Below are 17,650 nucleotides of genomic sequence, written 5' to 3'. Positions count from 1 at the left end.
AGGACGCTCAGGTTTCAATGTCCCTTAGCAAGCTGTGATTTCACAACACAGTCATATGCATGATGAATTCACCCTGTTGTCTATGGCTGGTTCCACTGTATCTGAAACAGAGACCCTGTGACCCACAAAGACATTGTTTTAAGTTCACTTAAAACTCTGGCCTCCGATCTCCACCTTCCATGAGTTTCCTGTTAAGGTACCATTTTCCATGGAATCATTTTCTATAAGGTTCGTCTTCTAGGAATGGGCTGAGTTGCTGAGCCTGGCTCTGCTTCTTTCTGGTCACAATATTTGCCATCTTATGTCCCTCTGAGCCTCCACAATTTATTATTACAAGTTTTAATATTTCCTTTCCAGGGTATTATATCCTTTGAATGATTTAATACTTAATTTTCCAGCCCTTCCTTCCCCTTAGAAACAAAGAAAATAAATATCCAAACCATAAAATGGGGATTATGGCAGGACATTGCGTGTGTTTCTCCAAACCTTTCACGAGCTTCCTTTGAACTTGGCTGTTGTTACCCTGTAAGTCATTGTCTCACATCAGTGACAGCAATACATTTCCTTTGATTCTCTTGGGGGCCTTCTGCATGCATGGCTATTTCCTATTTTACTGTAATAATAGGGGTGTTGCTACGGTTACCCAGCACACCTTGTGTGGATGCTTTGAGCTCACTGTGTACCTATCACTTCCCTTCACATAAGCTAATCCAGAGGATCTCATGTTCTAGTGACCATCAGAGTCACCTAGTGAGCTTAAGACTTGAGGTGTTAGCCCTACCCCCAGTTTCTAATTCATCATTCACGATGATTTGACTTTCTGTTAAGTTCTCATATGAAGCTGCTGGCAGTGACTGAGCCTCCCCACATTTCTTTAAGAGCTCAGAGCTAAGTGGTCATCTTATAGCATGACCTTAAGTGCAGAATCCTAATGTGTGAATGTGTTGCTGTCCATGGAAAGGACAAATGATGTGATCTAGGGCTGGGGAGATGGTTCCACTGAGGATCTGAATTCAATTCCCAGAACCCACATAAAAATGTTGGGTGTGGTGGTACATGCCATAATCCCAGCTCTAGGGTGTGGAGACAGGAGCATCCCTGAGGCTTACTAGCTGGTCAGTCTAGTTGCTGAGCTTTGAGTCAATGAAAGATCCTGTCTCAAGGAGGAGGTACCTGACAAATGATACCCAAGATTGTCTGTTGGCCTACACACAGGCACATGTACATGCCCACATACCATGATGCAATCTAGGCCTCTGATCTAGAGAACTGTTGTTCCATTGGCCTGGGTTGTCTCATGCAAGGGAAGACATGGTAGACATGCTCTGTGGGACACACAGTACATGGGGCCTGAGTCATACAGTCAGGTGATGGGGGATGTCCTTCTGCATGTATGTTTCTCTTATTGGTTGATGAATAAAACTGTTTGGTCAATAGAGGCAGGAAGATAGGTGGGTCTAGGAGATGAGGAGAATTCTAGGAATGGTAGGCAGAGAGGGCCCAGGACCTGGTGGGAAAAGAAACCTCAAGCAACAGTCAGGTTCAAAGTTGGTTTTTGCTTAGCATCCATGGTCCTATCCAGTACTTCCTATAACACTTTCTGTCTACCTTTAATTTAGACAGGACACCTGTGGTTATTTATGTTGTTTGGTTGTTTTGTTTTTGAACATGTCTTTGTGCAATCATAAAAGCTAGCTGCTTTAATCTGGGTGTCTTCTGGTTCTCTCTTCTACCTTCCCCAGCCTGATACGTCTTCATTATTTATCTTATATGCCTCATATGCATCTTCTGCACATACATAATGAGACCTGGAATGAAGTAAGGTGGTAAACTGAGTCTGAATGTTTCTCCTTTCAGGGATTGATCTCGAGAACATTGTTTACTACAAGGACTGTACCCACTACTTTGTCATGACAGCCAAGAAGCAGAGCCTGTTGGACAAAGGTGTAATCATTAATGTACGTACCCATCGACAGTGACATCTCATCTGTCTTTCACCAGGCAACATGGACTGGCAGCATCAGCAGATGTGAGAGAAGATACTGTCCTGCTAGAACCTAGGGGGGGAGGGAAAGAGAAACTGCCAGGCACCTTCCTTGCCTTTGGCATTGTGAGACTAATCATCCACATAGATATGTTCCAAACCTGTTGTGGTGAGAAACCTTTACCCAGAATATGATCAGCTGAATCTTTCCCTTCCACAAATGTCGTTCTTCATTTGTCCCACTCCTTCTCTAGAAGGTCACTTCCATTTGGATATGGGGACTCTTTGTCCTTGTGGGACATAAAGATGCCATCACGTGGGAGCCTCACACTGTGTGCCTTTGCCATGGGAGAGTACTCACTGTTCATGCCATCAGAGATGAGCATAGACCCAGTTCTCCAATGAGCTAACTCAGGATGGTGGCCAAAATTAATATTTTTTTCATGAATCCCAGTCTTATGTCTATAAAAATAAAGAACTCCTGTAAGTCCTCTGAAAAGTGTTCTTGAGACATGACTGGGGAATGCATGAGGAATGTTCACACATGTATGTATATGTGTGTACACACACATCAAGCTCAGTACAGTGTCTGGCAGGCAGTAGATTTCTGGGTTATTTACCCCCATCTTTGTTTGGACACTTGCTCTGCCCTGTTGACCCTTTGGTTTCTCTCTGTGGCTTTGCTTCTTGTTTTTATCTATTATTTTTGTTCTGAGATAATGTCTTGCTGTATAGCCCAGGCTGTCCTCAAATTCTCCATCCTCTTGCCTCGGCCTCCCAAGAGCTGAGATTGCAGCCACACACACACACCAGGCCTAGCATGCATCATCAAGTATAGAAAGAGAACAAGGTAGAGCAGAAGAGATGATTTAGAGGTTAAGAGCACTTGCTGTTCTCCCAGAGGACCCATGTTTGGTAACTACCACCCACCTCAGGAGGCTCCAACTCCAGTTCCAGAAGACCCAGTGCCCTCTTGTGAACTCTACAGGCACTGCATTCGTGTGGCCTATACTTAACATAGACACACACACATGGATGAATAAAAATGAGAGAGAGGAGGTGGGAAGGACCAGGACTTTGGTCAGTCCTCACCCTTCTAGAGCTCCAGTGCTTACAGCTTCACGATAAGGGTCCTACAGACCCAGGTCAGTTGCCTTGGTCCTGGTCCTGTCCTAGACTGGGACCACTCACTGTTGCTTGCCAGAGTACAGCGTGCCTATTTTCTCACCAGCTTGTATTGGCATCTGGCCTGGAAGCATGAGTAACCCAGGCCTCCCCTGGGCCTCCTCCACCTTAGCTGGGGCCTCTGCTGAGTGCATGGGATGCGGGTCAGACAGGTGAAGCTAGCCTCGCCCCACCCACCCACACACTTATGAGTACTGGGCTTCCACATCTGCCAGCTGACTGCTGGCTGGTCAGTCTGGCGACATGAGGTCCTCTTCTTCCCTCACATGTGTTGAGGTGGCTTCTTCAGTCCTCTCTTAGGTGAATGCTGGGTATATTCTCTGAGGAAATACTATAATTTCCAAAATAAAGCATTTGAAATCACAGGAAATGGAAAGGGAAGGTCACTCTGAGTATAGAGGAGGTTAATCGTGGGACCTGTTGATGTGCCCATACTGGCACCTTGGATGGGTGAAGCTGGCATCTCATCTTATGACAATATGAATTGGTAGAGGCATCTATAGAGCACTTCCTATGTGCCAGCCATGGCGTGGGGCATTTCATGTCTATAGTCTCACTTCATTTTCATATGACTCTGAGGAGGAGTCTTGTAATTATGGTTTTGCAATGAGAAAATGGAGGCTCAGAGTGAAGCTAAACAGCATTCCAGCTGTGATAGGGTTTCATGTATGCCACACTGGCCTTGAAATCATTTTGTAGCTGAGGATGACCTTGAACTCCTAATCACTTTGCCTCCATCTCCCACATACTGAAATTACATGCACATGTCACCATTGCCAGTTCTATTCAGCGCTGGAGACTGGACCCAGGTTTTCATGCACACTAGCGTATGTTCTATCAATGGAAACGTGCCCTTTCACATCATCTTTAGGAAATGTGGCCTTTAAGTTTCTTTGCCAAAGATGAGCAGAATAGACTTTGGAAATCTTCTAAACTTTTCTCTTCATTCTCTAGCACTCTTCATCTCTAGGATGATTTTTCTCAATCTCCAAGTGTAGGCATCTTCACGCCAGCAGAGAATTAGAACACTGCCCACTTTCACAATCAAGCCACAAGCATCCCCAGAATCATAGAAAAAAGGGCAACTGAGTCTGGAAAGAAATCCAGAGAGTGGCACGGCACACCCTCTTTTTTCTGATCTTGTTTGCCCACTAACCACAGCATATCTGCACCCAGGGAGCTTAAATCCACCCATTATTAAGTCCCTGGCTTGTTCTTCTGTCTCTTAAGTGTACAGAAAGTTATCACCAGAACCAGCCATGTGCAATGTGTTCCTTGTTTGCCGGGAGGCTGTTATCAAGTCCTCTGTTCATTACAGTTCCCAGTGTCCTCTGTCTAAATTCCTACATGGGAGAGATCTGTCAGCACTCCGTGCCAAGAAAAACTTGCCTCCCGTGAGGAATTGCTATGCTTCATTTTCTGATAAGGAAAGCCCATATCGCATTTCTCCTTTGCCTTGGATGCCAAGAAGCACAAAGCCAAACTGGGTGCTTAATCACAGCCATGCTAACCACTGTGGCTGGACCATGTGTTTATTTCCTTGCCTCTGGTTTTCTAGTTATGGTTCACACATGCATGCACACACACGCACGCACATGTGAGTTTCCTGAAGACACACATACACACGTATGCATCTCTGTGGTGGTCATAACTTGGCTCCTCTTGTCTTTGGACACAAGGTCTTTCACTGTCCAGGAGTTCACCCATTAGGCTAGGCAGACTAGCAAAGGACTCCTAGGGATCCTTCTGTCTCTGCCTCCCCAGCACTGAGATTATAATCACACACTTTTCTAACTGACTTTTTAATGTGGGTTCTAAGGATCCAACTCAGGCCCTCATGTTTGCATAGCAAACATAATTCATCGCCCATTCCCTCTGTTTCTATTTTGACTAGCCTCTCTGTAAAGACCCTTCCCATTGTCTTTTTCCTAAAGGGGGCTCTTTGGAGAGGAGGGAGATCTTGACATAGGTTTTGATCTTCTCCAGGACTACATTGACACAGAGATGCTGCTGTGTAGTGAGAATGTGAACCAGGATAACCTGCTCTCCTACGCCCGTGAAGCTGCAGATTTTGCCACCAATTACCAGCTGCCATCCTTAGACTTTGCCATAAATCACAATGGGCAGCCTGATGTGGCCATGTTCGACTTCACCTCCATGTATGCCTCGGAGAATGCAGCCCTGATGCGCGAGCGCCAGGCACACCAGCTACTTGTGGCCCTTGTGGGTGACAGCTTGCTTGAGGTACCACCTGCCCTTAGAGCCCTTTAATCATGGTACAGTTCAGATCTCTGTACTCAGGCTTGTAGCCTCTGCTGCCAACATCCCAGGGAAAGGCAGGTTCTCAGACAATGGGCAGACCTCTGCCAAGGCCATGTGGGCCTGGGAGCCAGACCTTTTGGCTGTATTCTGGGATTTGTCCATTTGCCTGTAGCAGGAGCCTTTGCTTACATTTGCAGCTTCTTCTGGTTGCTTCTAGATTGAAGAACAAAACTAACCAGCCCTGATCTAGAGCCCAGGACTGCTCTACTCACAACATGTAGACCCTAAGCATGGCTGGGACCTGTTACCCATGTGGGTGGCCCTGTGTGGCCTTGCAGTGTAGAAATTTTCCAGAGTGTGATGGGGCCTGTGGGGACAAGGGGTTTTCCCTCATGACCCCATGAGTGCAAGGATTCTTAGATAAATGATCATCGAAGGATTAGCTTCCGATCTTAATATGAACTCTGACAGTGTCTGCAAAGTTATCCAAGGCTGAGAGTCAGGTTGCAAACCCTGCTCTGGGTATACCATGGGGCAAGCTGTTCATCCTTGACTTGACCAGATCAGTCCTTGTTCTCCCTTATTGTGGCGTGTTGCTTCTATCCCTGTCTCCCTCCCAGTCTCCCCAGTCCTTATTCTCCTGTGTTAAGTGTTCTGGCAGGCTCCAGTGTTTTCTAGCACGCAGCCTTTGCCACTGATCTTCCCAAATGGAAGGAGATCAGAATCCCATCTGATGTTTACGATGAACATAAAGCCCACACTTTGACGAAGCATTCCCCGCTTCCATTCTCTCTCTTCCATAGTACCCAGGAAGCTTTGCTACATGTGGGACTATTATACCCTTCATGACTATGCTACAGCTACCTGTGATTCTGGTAAGCTGTAGGCAGCAAGGTTATGCCCTTGCTCTGGCTCAGAGCTGGCAACCATAAAGTGCCAGATAGAATGGGAGAGGAGACTGGGAGTCACTAGAGTCGATGAGAATTTGACATGTGTAATCTTTTACAGCCATTTTGGCCAATGGGCACAGGCTGTGCACGGGGCTTCATGGCAGCCTTTGACACAGCATGGATGGTAAAGAGCTGGGACCAGGGCACCCCTCCCCTGGAGGTGCTGGCTGAAAGGTGAGCCACAAGAGCAGAGTTCCTATCTTGGGGCTTCTGGGTAGAAGGTTTAGTCAGGAGTAGAGCCAGGATGGCTGTCCTGCAGCCTCTGCATTGAGCATAATCTGCCATCTCACTTGTGGCCTGATGTGATGCCAGGGTCTTCAAGGACACTCTGTGCCATAATCTCTCTCCATCAGTGAGTTTCTCTAGTGTTCACAATAGAGACAAATCTTGACATTGTCTAGTCCTAAATCAGGGCTCTCTGATTTTTCTCATCCAAGGTCCAAGAGGTTTATTTAAGGAAGTCTTCAAGGACATTACACAGTGTTGTATGTGTCCTGGGTAAGGATTCTGTGACCTGTCAGGCCTCTCCTACAGTTGAAGTCCTGGCTCCCTCCCAGGTCCTTGCTGCTGGCCATGGACCATGAACAGATGGCTGACTGGGAGTTAGTGCTGATATGGGAGACAGGCTTTTGATGGCCTTGGGTGTGGACCACTGTAGCCACAGAGGCAGGTCAGAGGAGCATTGTGGCTGTGAGGTAGCTTTAGCTGAACCAGAGGCTACTGAGATGTTGGGCCTGCATTCCTGCCTCCTGCCCAAGGAAAGAAACCATGTCCCTACCACCCTCTTTCCTCTCTCCCCCTGCCTGTCCCTCCCCCCACATTTTACAGCTCTCAGGATTACAGTTGAGGATTATACAAATACACCCAGAGGCCTTCCCTGGAACCAGGGAGGCTGGAGGAGAGGAGAGCATAGGAAAAAGGGCCTGAAGTGGCAAGAGTAACCCCTGACCTCTGGACTTTGACTCCCTGCAGAGAAAGTCTTTACCGGTTGTTACCTCAGACAACCCCAGAGAACATCAACAAAAATTTTGAGCAGTACACATTGGACCCAGCAACACGATACCCAAACCTCAACTTGCACTGTGTGAGACCTCACCAGGTAAGCCCACTCCCAGCCCACAGTGACCTGAGGAAAAGGAATGGTCTAGTAAATTGTCACAGTCCTGAAACTGAGTCCACCAAAGCTGGCTAGCAAAAGGGTAGAGCCAATTCTTTTCCCCACAAGATGCAAAGGTACAATAAAGGCCTATAGGCTTCTTTATAGTCTATAGCAGGGAATAGAACACGAATGGTACTATGCATATGTATTAATTTGTCACTGTGCAAACATGACACTGATTATGTCTCCTAGACATAATCTACTTACCTAGATATCGCCTCTCTTCCTTACCATGCATAGACCTGGACATTATTTACCCACCCCACCTCTACCATCTTCAGTTAATAGGACAAACAATCGTATGGTTTCCTACTAGGAAATCAGATATTCCCTGTCAGTTCTTCCTCATTTGGGAAGACAGTTGAGGCCTGTTGTCTGTGACTCAGTTGTCTGGATGCCCTGCTGACAGTCATACCAGCCAACATCTGAGGAAAGTAGTACCAGGTAGGAAATCTGGTGTGGAGCATAGAGAGGCTTCCAGCCCGGGATCTGGGAACTGGTGGGCAGATGTGTGGTCTTTTCCTCTTCATAGGTGAAGCATTTATACATCACTAAGGAGCTGAACTGCTCCTCTCTCGAGGGATGGGGCACAGTACGGAGATCTGTTAGCCTCTCCAGGCGGGGTGAGTTGCCCTTCTGGGACCCTGGGATAAGTTGTGCAGGGGATGAGGCTTGCCCAGACCCAGACCAGCCTAGCTTTGCCCCATTACCCATGTGACTTTGACAGGTGCCCTTTCTCTTTGTCCTTCAGTTTCCTCTTCTGTAAGAGCAAGAGTAAGACAGGATTATCAGAATTAAGACATACAGTTACTTGCCGAGTACTTAGCCCAGAAAAGTCCACTGTAGGGAGTTCCACGGGGCTGGTTTTTCTTTGCCTATTGTTTCTGGAATGAGTGTCCTGTCTCCCCAGCAGCTAGACAACAGATTCCTGGGGCTTTCTCCTTCCTTACTTTCATAATCCTGACACAGCACTGGCACCGAGTGGTACTCAGTGTCAGGGAAGGGGTGGTTCAATGAGTAACTCCCCAACAGCCCTTCTGTTGGGTCCCCATCCTCTACAACCCAGAGACACTCCCACTATCTCCATGTAGAGCTTCTCCCTCCCTTCCCTGCACACACCACATGCCCAGCTGCAGTAAAACACTGTTTACAGCAGTAAACTTTTATTGTTACACAAGCATGGCAGGCTCTCCACATTCTTTACTGTCACTCCATCCAGTTTTCCTGAAATGCCTCTGTCTGAAGAATTCCTAGACATTCTTCAGTAGCCAGCTCAAGTATACATCCCCAGACACTTCCTTTAGGGAATTCTCCCTGGACCAGCTTGCATCAAACCTGGCCATGAGCACTTCTGTCCACGACAGTCCCATGTCATTAGTGTCAACTAATAGATTCAGGGTCTGTGTTCCTAGCCTCCAACCCTGGATCCTAGCCATAGTGGACTGTTGGGACAGTACTGCTAGACAGTGTGATTCCTGTGCCGTGGCCATCAGTGTTGCATCTACGCCATCCACCCTTCCTGATTCCCAGCCCTGATGGCAGTGGGAATGATGCTCAGGCTGAACTCTCTGGAATTTCTGCAAAGCCTCACCACCTATGTCTTTACCACAGAGTCAGACATCCGGCCTAACAAGCTCTTAACCTGGTGCCAGCAGCAGACTGAGGGTTACCAGCATGTCCGTATCACTGACCTGACCACATCCTGGCGCAGTGGCCTGGCTCTGTGTGCCATCATCCACCGCTTCCGGCCAGAGCTGATGTGAGTGTAGACCTTGGACACAAGGAACTGCAGCCTTCTCTGGGTGAAGACACCCAACCTGGCTCAGTATTTCTTTCTTCAAGTTCTGGTTGGGTGGTTTTCTAAAACTTGCTTTTCCCTTGTTTGGACAGCAACCTGTATGCCCTGTGTCCCTGGTACATGACAGTCATCCTAGGGTCAGTGGTTGTGTCTCACCACTTGGCCCCCAACCCTAACAGCCACATTTTGGAAATTAAGTATAGGTCTCAAAGCTGCCCCCCCAATATAGGAAGCATAAGAGAGACCTACTTAGCCAAAGAAGTACTTTTTGACACCCAGATTCATCAGATCATTTCTAAAATCTTCTAAGGCTTCTTTGTATGTTGGCAAAATGGCAGGGTCAACTAGAAGGTGAGATGACATTCTAGAATTCATGATATTCAAAGAAAAATATGTATAGACCTAGGGATCAGCACAGATACTCACCCAAATATAAACCATTCCTAAAGGGCTGTTGGAAACCTACCAAACTCATCTAGTCGTGAGGAGATGAGAATCTCATCTCCATATGATACACATAATTTGATTAGTTTGAGAAAGGTACTGTTAACATAGCAATTAAAATGAAAAAGAAAAGTAATTAAAGTAACTCCTATATTTTCCAAAGTGAGTAAATCATTTTTTGATGGCTTCAGCCTAGGTTAGTGGTGTAATCATGGTCTGATTCAGTTTGGTTCAGTCCCTTCATAAGCAAGGCATGCTCCTGGACTTGAGGTTGGGGCTCAGTGGGGCTAAAAAATCATCATCCCACAGTACTCCTTATGGGTTCAGTACCTCCTGTCTCACCCTGAGCTTCACCTGGTATTGGTCCTCCAGCAACTTCGACTCACTAAATGAAGATGATGCCGCGCAGAACAATCAGCTGGCATTTGATGTGGCCAAGCGTGAGTTTGGGATCCTGCCTGTGACTACAGGCAAAGAGATGGCGTCTACTCAGGAGCCTGACAAGCTCAGCATGGTCATGTATCTCTCCAAGTTCTATGAGCTCTTCCGGGGAACCCCACTGAGACCCAAGGGTAAGCATGGAGCCTGTGTCTAGTCTCTAGTATTATCTTTGTCCCCCAGCCTGAGTGGCTGGTGCTGTCTACTCTGCAGCTTCAACACACCTTCCCTTTGACTCAGAGGCCAAACAAAGGTGACTACCTTGAAGAGAGATGGTGGCCTCCCCACACCCCTCAGCCATTCAAGGATTCATAAAGGGTGGGATAAGAGAATTATTTTAGAAGAGTCCTGATACAAGGACACCCACAGGTTACAACATCACCACCAGGGCTCTACATCCCAATGCTGCTTTACTTCTCAACAGATTCCTGGCATAAAAACCACGGAGAAAATGCTGACTTCGGCTTGGGCAAACCATTCATTCCTAATAACTATCTCAACCTCACATTTCCCAGGAAGAGGACCCCACGGGTAAGTCTCAGGCTTGTCTTTTGTTTATTCCTCACTGCAGGTGATGGTGGAAGAGGAAGGAGAGTTTCATGTCCGGGTTTGTTTGTTGACAAATTATGTAGATCAAGACTCAAAAGATGTGCACATAGCTCAGAGTGTGGGTGTTTGAAGAGTGAACCCAGGTCAGCTCTGCTCCCTGAGTGGTGGAGTGAGCTCATTTCTCATGTCATTAGACATTTCAGAACAAGGGGATGATGGACATTGGTTAAGTGGCAAGGGCATGATAGTAGTCTACAGTCTCACATCTCCATTCATTTCATTCATTCAATAGTCATAGTACCCCACTAGATAAGGCTGTGGTTTTAGTTGTTTTGATGATAGGAGTAATTACACAGAAGTTTGCTTCTCTGTTGCCATGATAAAACACAGGCCAGACCAAGTTGAGGGGAGGAGATAGTTTATTTGGTTTACACTTCCATGTCTCAGTCCACGATCCAAGGAAGCCAGAGAAGAAGCTCAGAGCAGGAATCTGGCGGTGAGAACTGAAGAAGAGGCCATGGAAGAATGCTCACTCTCCATGGCTGGCCAACTTTATTCTACAACCCAGAACAACTTGCTCTGGTGTGGTACCACCCACAGTAGACTGAGCCCTCCTACATCAATGAACAGTCAAAACAATGCCCCAGAAACTTGTCCACATTAGGTCAGTCTCATGGAGTCATTTTCTCAGTTGAAGTTCCCTCTTCCTGTGTAACTCTAGTTTGTGCCACAAACACTAATCAGTACAAGCCCAGGGTGTAGTGAACTTCTAGAACCCTTAGTGTCTGTGACTTTCACAGTACTCCCAGATCAGGGGCAAATGCCCGCGTCCTGTTCTCTAAGCAGCTAAGTCCAAATAATCAGTATTTTTCAAGATGTCTGACAGATGCTACTGAGTGTCTTGCCATTCCTCTGGGTTCACTCTGGTATCATGGGATACTTAACTACACAGTTTGGGAACCACAGGTCTGAAGAATAATTGCCATTTTATTCAGGATATCCAACCTGTGGCCTGAAAGTGGAAGTATACCCCCAGAATATCTATGAATTTAACCTAACACAAAATCATGAGTTTAATTCAAACATGATAAAGACCTTTTTAGAGACCAGGTCTCACTATGTGAGAGCAAGCTGACCTCACACACACATTCCAAAAGTCAGCTGGGTAACCCAGAGACTTTCCCTGTTCAGCTAGGTCCTGCTTTACCAGCACTGGTTCCTAGTAGAAGTGAAGTCGCACACATGACCCTGTGTGTAGTCAGAGTGGTCTAGTAGATGTTGCTCTAGAGCACACAGAGAGCTAAAGATTTTTTAAAGCACCTCTTCTATTCATCTAGCCTGCTCACCAACTATCCATCTACCCACCTATCTACACATTGGTTCATCCATCCATCCACCAATCTATCTATCCACCCACTCACCCACCTATCCATCAGTCTATCTATCCACCCATTCACACACCCATCCACCTATCTATCCATCAGTCCATTCACCCACCCACCAATCTATCTACCCACCTACATACCTACCTATCACCTACCCATCAGTCCATTCACCCACGTACTCATCCATCCACCCACCCACCTTTACATATATCCTTTGGAGGAAGGTTGGGAAAATAGTGTCCTTGAAGTGTGGTGGGTAAGGTAACTTGGACTTGGAGATGTTAAATTTTAGTAAGTTATACAGGTATTATCAAAGAATTCAGATGTTTAAAGTTCTAGTTCTAATAGCATTAATTCTTGTACAGCAATGTGTAGTTTAAGAAGTGTTTTACATTCCATCAACCTTCACGGTAGCTTATGAGTAGATGGTGTTAGACTCTTTCCTATAGGTGAGGGCATTGAAGACAATGTAGCTAGGTGATTTTCTGAACATCACTAGGCACAGACTAGCATCTGAAACTGTGATTCCTTGAAGAAAGCTCTTTCTTGCTAGTATCACTGGCCATCTTTTTAAATATCAAAGCTGATACCCAACTCAATCACATCTAAATTCCTCCATGGTTAGACTAGGCCAGATAACTAAATATAAATGTTGTTTGCATTGAGCCAAAATAACTCAGAATGTGTGGGGACATGACTGTCTTCAGCTAGTCAGATTAATAATCAGACTAGCGGATATGTGGCATTGATTGTTATTTAAAGAGGGAAACCATTTAGTTTAATAAATGGCTTTTGGCATATCAACTCTTTCAGATCCTTGGAAAATCATGATAAGAAAATGTTCCTAGGGTGAAAGAGCTGGAAAAGTTAATAGGAAGAGAACATAAGTCATTTGTTTATTCTCATGTTCTCTCTGCCTGGCCATGAGAAATATTTGGTTTTGTTATGCTCCTGGTTCTTTTTCAAGTATAATAAAGTTCAGAGTGATTAGAGCCTTTTTGTAAGATGTATTTTTATTTATTCTTTAACAATCTCACACATATGTGTAATATATTTTATCATATCCACCCCAATACACCCCCATTCCCACAGAAGCCCCTCTTCTCTCTACCTGTCCCCCTCTGACTTGTGTGTGTGTGTGTGTGTGTGTGTATGTGTGTGTGTGCCCATGTCCCACAGAGTTTAATTAGGCTCGCTTGCACGAGCATAGGTGGAGGTTATTTCATGGATCATAGCAACTTATCAGTTGCTACATCACTAAAGAAAATGACTCTGGGTTAGAGATTTTGAGTCAATTTTTGGCTTCTAGTGAGAAAAATAAATAAATCTCTATGTTTTACTTTTCTTAGACTTTCATTTTGACCTGCATCTTAATAGTACTTTTCCATAGGGGAAAGTAAACATTGCTTGGATGTGTATGCATTGCTAACCTTTCCGTGTAGATGTCTTTTATTTCCTGGGTCACAGTGGAGGCATCTAAGAAGCAAAGGTTGCCTCCTTGTGCTTCATTTACTCTCCCAGAAGGATTTAGGATCTTCTAGGAGCTCCTGACTGGGCCCACCACCCTGGACTGCATTTTGTGAGCCCTTCTTAGGTCATATGTCTGAATGGAGCCAACCAGGCTCCAGTTGTTTGAATGGTCCCACCCTGGGCTGTCAAGTCTAAGGGAGAGAGCGGGATGTATTGCTCTTTGTGAGAAAAGCCAAGTCCTCATTGAAAGTGGAAACAAAAATTCAAAGAGAACCCTGAGATTATGCACGAAGCATTCTTGTTGATGGGACATTCTGTGCTTTCACAGTTCTGGTCTCTGGGCCTAAGTGGCATTCACATCGGTGGAGCTGGGAGCCCAAACACTTTGTGCCTCTAAAACTCAACATTGTTGAAAATAAGGTCATCTGTTTCTCTTGGTGTTTGTCCAAGCATTTAGACTGGGATTATTTCCATTCACAAAATAGTGATTTATGAGAAGTTGAAGGAGATGTTGAAGGGAGGCAGGGCCCTTTTATCTGTTGTTTTATGGTGCCTTGGTCAAATTTTCGAATGAATATCCATGACTAAACTGTGGTGTGTTTTTCTTTTAATGGGGCCAATGAACATGGCAGGTGTGTGTGTGTATGAGTGTGTGTGTGTGTAATGAGGGTGCTTGTTGGACTCAAGTGATGTACAGTAGACTTGTGCTAGAGTTCCCACACTGCTATTTCAGAGTTTCCAGGCCTGAAAGAACCCTTCTGGAGGACTATGCTTGGGCCTAGATAGATGTTATGCCTGGGTTTACAGTGAACCTGTGGCAACTTCTTCCTGCATTAATGGTGTCTGAAAGGCTTGGATATGATGTGGAGGAAGTTAGAGTATGGGAGAAATATGCAGATGTGATCCATGCTCTGTGGGATGTGACTCCAGACTCCAGCAGAAGACAACTATTGGGAGAAGCTGGTAGTTAAAATGACTAGCCTTAGGGGATAGACCTAATCTGGTACCAAAGATGCATATGGAGAAGGTACAGCACTCAACCTGCACCCCACCCTTGACCCCTCCCCATCTGATTAGGCCAACCTGACAGGCCTTGGATAGATTGTCCAGATTTGGGCATCAGGGGGTAAGCTATGAGGGGTTATTGGGATAGCTAGGTAATACTCTATGGAAGGGAATGTGTCTATTAATAGTTACAGTTACTGAAAGAGTCATTAAATCTGAACTGTCCTTGGCAAGCTGGACATTTGATCTTTAGTCCTCAGGTTGAAGCTAATATTTATTTGAAATTAACTAAATCTTCTAATGGTGGCTGAGTTACAACTTCATTTGATGCCAAATCCCTGGACAGCTCACTCAAGTCCTGAGAACCTGCCCCACTTCTTTATGGGAGGCCCAGGGAACAGAGAGTTCCCCCACAAGGCAGCAAACACAGAGGGCATCCCCAGGCCTGACCTCAGGCACATGATTAATCCCCCTGCAAGCCCATAGTCACTGCAATAGAGATGTTGCCTGCCCTGCTTGTGTCACTGGGATTCTGAGATTGAGTAGAAGCACTCTCCATTGTGCTTGGCCATAACTCCATGGCAGCACTTATATGCAGGGCCATCTATTCCAATGTCTACCATTAGGCTGACAGCTGTGTTCAGACAAGCATGCATCCTTCTGTGCTTCCAGTTCAAACAGTGTTCGGGGCCCTGAGCTCACCATGCTTTCTTGGCCACTGCAGGTAGACACACAGACCGAAGAGAATGACATGAACAAGAGGAGGCGGCAGGGCTTCAGCAATCTGGAAGAGGTATGTGTGCCTGGGCTCAGTTGGTACAAGGCCCATGTCCTGAGAACTAGTGGCTTTGGGTATGTTTAGCCCTGGTTCCATTTTGTTTTTTTCTCTCACAAACCACTGGGATCCAGGCTCAGTTTAATCACTTTACTATTAATTTCCTAGCTGTGTAATCTTGCAAAATAAAACCTCCCTGGGGTGAGTGAGGGCTATGGCTGTCAAATGTGCTGATACACCCAAAAATATTGAGACTTTGAAGGGTTTTTAGATTAAGGAGATGACATACATAACATAGTTAATTAATATTGAGTTACTAATTATAGTAAGTAGGAAAGAGACACCAGCAGGTCTGCTCTCAGAACTTTTTGCTTTCCTCTGTACTTGCAGCCTTTAAGACGAATGTTGGGCACCTACAAGTGCCACCATATGGTGAAAGGAGATAGTGTCAAAGTCTAGAACCTCCCTCTGAAAATGTGAGCAGGTGGGAGTGAATTCTATTTTAATGAAACAATTTAAAGAGGCAGAAGATATGCACTTCCTTTCATTTTATTTGTGCATGCATGTATACATGTTGCAGGGTAATCATGCACCTTATGCGTGTGAAGGTCAGAGACTGATGTCAAGCATTTTCCTTGTTTGCTCTCTACCTTGTGTTTTTTTTTTTGAGACAGGGTAGCACATCCAATGGGCTTGACTGGATGGCCAGTGAACCCCAGGGATCAGACTGCCTCCACTTCCCACTGCCGGGACTATGGACATGTGCCACTGCACCCAGATTTTCATTTGGGTTTCAGGGGACCTGAGTTCAGGTCTTCATACTTTGTATACCAATCATTTTACCAGCTAAACCCCCTCCCCAGCCCTGTAATTCATTTTTCAAAGCCATCCTAATTCTGCAAAAGGAAGTATGCATATGTCAATGATGTATAGATGCCAGCTTTGTTTTTTGTTTGTTTGTTTGTTTGTTTTTACGAGACAGGGTTTCTCTGTATTGTTTTGGAGGCTGTCGGTCCAGCCCGGCCTCGAACTCACAGAGATCCACCTGCCTCTGCCTCCCGAGTGCTGGGATTAAAGGTGTGTGCCACCACCGCCTGGCTAGATGCCAGCTTTAGCTAGGCTGCTGTCTGATGTCAAAGATGACTCAGAGACACATGGGCTAATTTATAAACTACATTGGTGCTTGATTCCCCAACTTATAAGAGACTTACTTGTCTCTTCTGTGTGGTTGAGGAGGCTTTATTGCTGTATTTTGTAAACCATTATTGTTCATGCCTCAGACTTGTTCCACCTTCCATCAGTGAGCTGTCAGTCAAGCCAGGAGCACCCCCTTATAGAGTACAACTGGTCACCATTGACCTCATTTTCTGATCAAAGGAAATCTGGAGTTCACTTCCCATCTTACAGTGTGAACATGCTCACTCCCCTCATCTGAAGGGTTCCCAGAATTTTGGGGGGTGATCCCATCAAGAACTGTGGCTTCAGTGGCTAGAGCTATGGCTGAGCAGTTAAGAAAGCTCACTGCTCTTCCAGAGGACCCAATTCAGTTCCCAGCACCCACATCAGGTAGATCTCAACTCTTAACTGCCTAAAACTGCAGCTCCGGAGGATTCAACGCCCTCTTCTGGCCTCCACAGGCACCCCTGTGCATGTCTTCTCTCTCTTTCTCTCTCTCTATCGCTTTCTCTCTCTATCGCTTTCTCTCTCTATCGCTTTCTCTCTCTATCGCTTTCTCTCTCTCTCTCTCTCTCTCTCTCTCACACACACACACACACACACACACGCACACACACAGGTGCATGTGCACACACATTCAGAAAATGAAAATGAAAGAAAAATGCAGACCCTAGTGCCCTGACTGAATGAATCAAATCTGGTTTTGAAAATGGAGCAAAGATTATTTGTGCATTGGTGACTGTGTGACACATTGTTCTGGCCAATGTTGATTTTGTGCAGTGTTCACTCGGTAGACTATATCCGTGTGCAACCACACTTCATACATTAAAGCAAGGAGTGGCTTTCAGTTTTGTGTTTGTTCAGTACTTGACTGTGCTATGCATACACAGCACCCCCCCCCCAGGCTGCTTCTCTTTGGATCTTATTTTAAATAACAATCAACTTTAGCTTGAATCTTCCCACACATCTCTTCTGAATGAACGCATCTTTACCATCTCAAGAACACTGTTCCTGTGGGGAAGACTCATTGTCTCATTCAGGGGCCTGACCACCAACCCACTTGGCACAGT

The 17,650-nt window shown here is 45.7% G+C and overlaps 1 protein-coding gene across 8 annotated transcripts in view; it reads left to right on the top strand.

Annotated features, from left to right (window-relative positions):
• Positions 1-17,650, top strand: part of Mical2 (microtubule associated monooxygenase, calponin and LIM domain containing 2) — a 130,031-nt gene that overhangs the window by 87,307 nt on the left and 25,074 nt on the right. For all 8 annotated transcript variants that reach the window (XR_005881159.1, XM_040756243.1, XM_040756242.1 and 5 more), the window contains 9 exons: positions 1,858-1,958; positions 5,156-5,413; positions 6,440-6,555; positions 7,354-7,480; positions 8,073-8,163; positions 9,152-9,299; positions 10,155-10,354; positions 10,645-10,751; positions 15,354-15,422. Coding sequence is in view for 7 of the 8 variants with exons in the window: in XM_040756243.1 (XP_040612177.1) it covers positions 1,858-1,958; positions 5,156-5,413; positions 6,440-6,555; positions 7,354-7,480; positions 8,073-8,163; positions 9,152-9,299; positions 10,155-10,354; positions 10,645-10,751; positions 15,354-15,422 (1,217 nt within the window). In the remaining variant the exon portion in view is untranslated. The remainder of the gene's footprint in view (positions 1-1,857; positions 1,959-5,155; positions 5,414-6,439; positions 6,556-7,353; positions 7,481-8,072; positions 8,164-9,151; positions 9,300-10,154; positions 10,355-10,644; positions 10,752-15,353; positions 15,423-17,650) is intronic.

Source organism: Mesocricetus auratus, unplaced genomic scaffold, assembly GCF_017639785.1.
Source record: "Mesocricetus auratus isolate SY011 unplaced genomic scaffold, BCM_Maur_2.0 Super-Scaffold_4256, whole genome shotgun sequence".
In the NCBI taxonomy this organism is placed as follows: domain Eukaryota; kingdom Metazoa; phylum Chordata; class Mammalia; order Rodentia; family Cricetidae; genus Mesocricetus; species Mesocricetus auratus.
Note: the sequence above shows the minus strand (reverse complement) of the source record. Positions and strands in the feature narration are given on the sequence as shown.